This window comes from Corvus brachyrhynchos, unplaced genomic scaffold (assembly GCF_000691975.1).
Source record: "Corvus brachyrhynchos isolate BGI_N302 unplaced genomic scaffold, ASM69197v1 scaffold1176, whole genome shotgun sequence".
Lineage (NCBI taxonomy): Eukaryota > Metazoa > Chordata > Aves > Passeriformes > Corvidae > Corvus > Corvus brachyrhynchos.
Genome location: NW_008238397.1, coordinates 38,472 through 38,889, shown reverse-complemented (window position 1 = coordinate 38,889; position 418 = coordinate 38,472). Strand labels below are relative to the sequence as shown.

General features: G+C 66.5%; 1 protein-coding gene across 1 annotated transcript in view; it reads right to left on the bottom strand.

Annotated features, from left to right (window-relative positions):
- Window positions 1-17: 17 nt before the first annotated feature.
- Window positions 18-418, bottom strand: part of SRRT (serrate, RNA effector molecule) — a gene marked incomplete at its 3' end in the record, with an annotated part of 29,055 nt that continues 28,654 nt past the window's right edge. The window contains exon 17 of the mRNA XM_017736411.1: window positions 18-392. Coding sequence (XP_017591900.1) covers window positions 18-392 — 375 coding nt within the window. The remainder of the gene's footprint in view (window positions 393-418) is intronic.

Here is a 418-nt window from a genome sequence, read left to right as displayed (position 1 = left end):
TGGTCAGTGAAGAGGGCCAGCAGCGTCTTGCGCCGCATCTCGCCGTTGTCGCGGTCGGCCCAGTCCGTGTACATGAACTTGATGGTCTCCCGCAGGATGTCCTTGCCCTCGGGGTAGCCGTAGAGGTTGTCCACGAAGTTGGACACGGTGAAGTCGAAGTAGGAGGCCGAGATGCCGTCCTCGCTCTCCAGCGAGTCCTCCACGAACTTCAGCCCCTCGCCCTGGTTGACCCCGATGAGGATGTCGTAGTTGAGGAACTCCCCCTGCTGCATCAGGATCTCGGGGTCGTCCGGCACCACGTCGCCATCCACCACCGGCCCGAAGGCCACGTGGTAGCGCGCGGGCTGGACGTCCTGGTCCACCAGGGCGCGGAAGGGCTGGCGCCGCAGGCACTCGACGGCGGCGCCGGTGTCGGCGC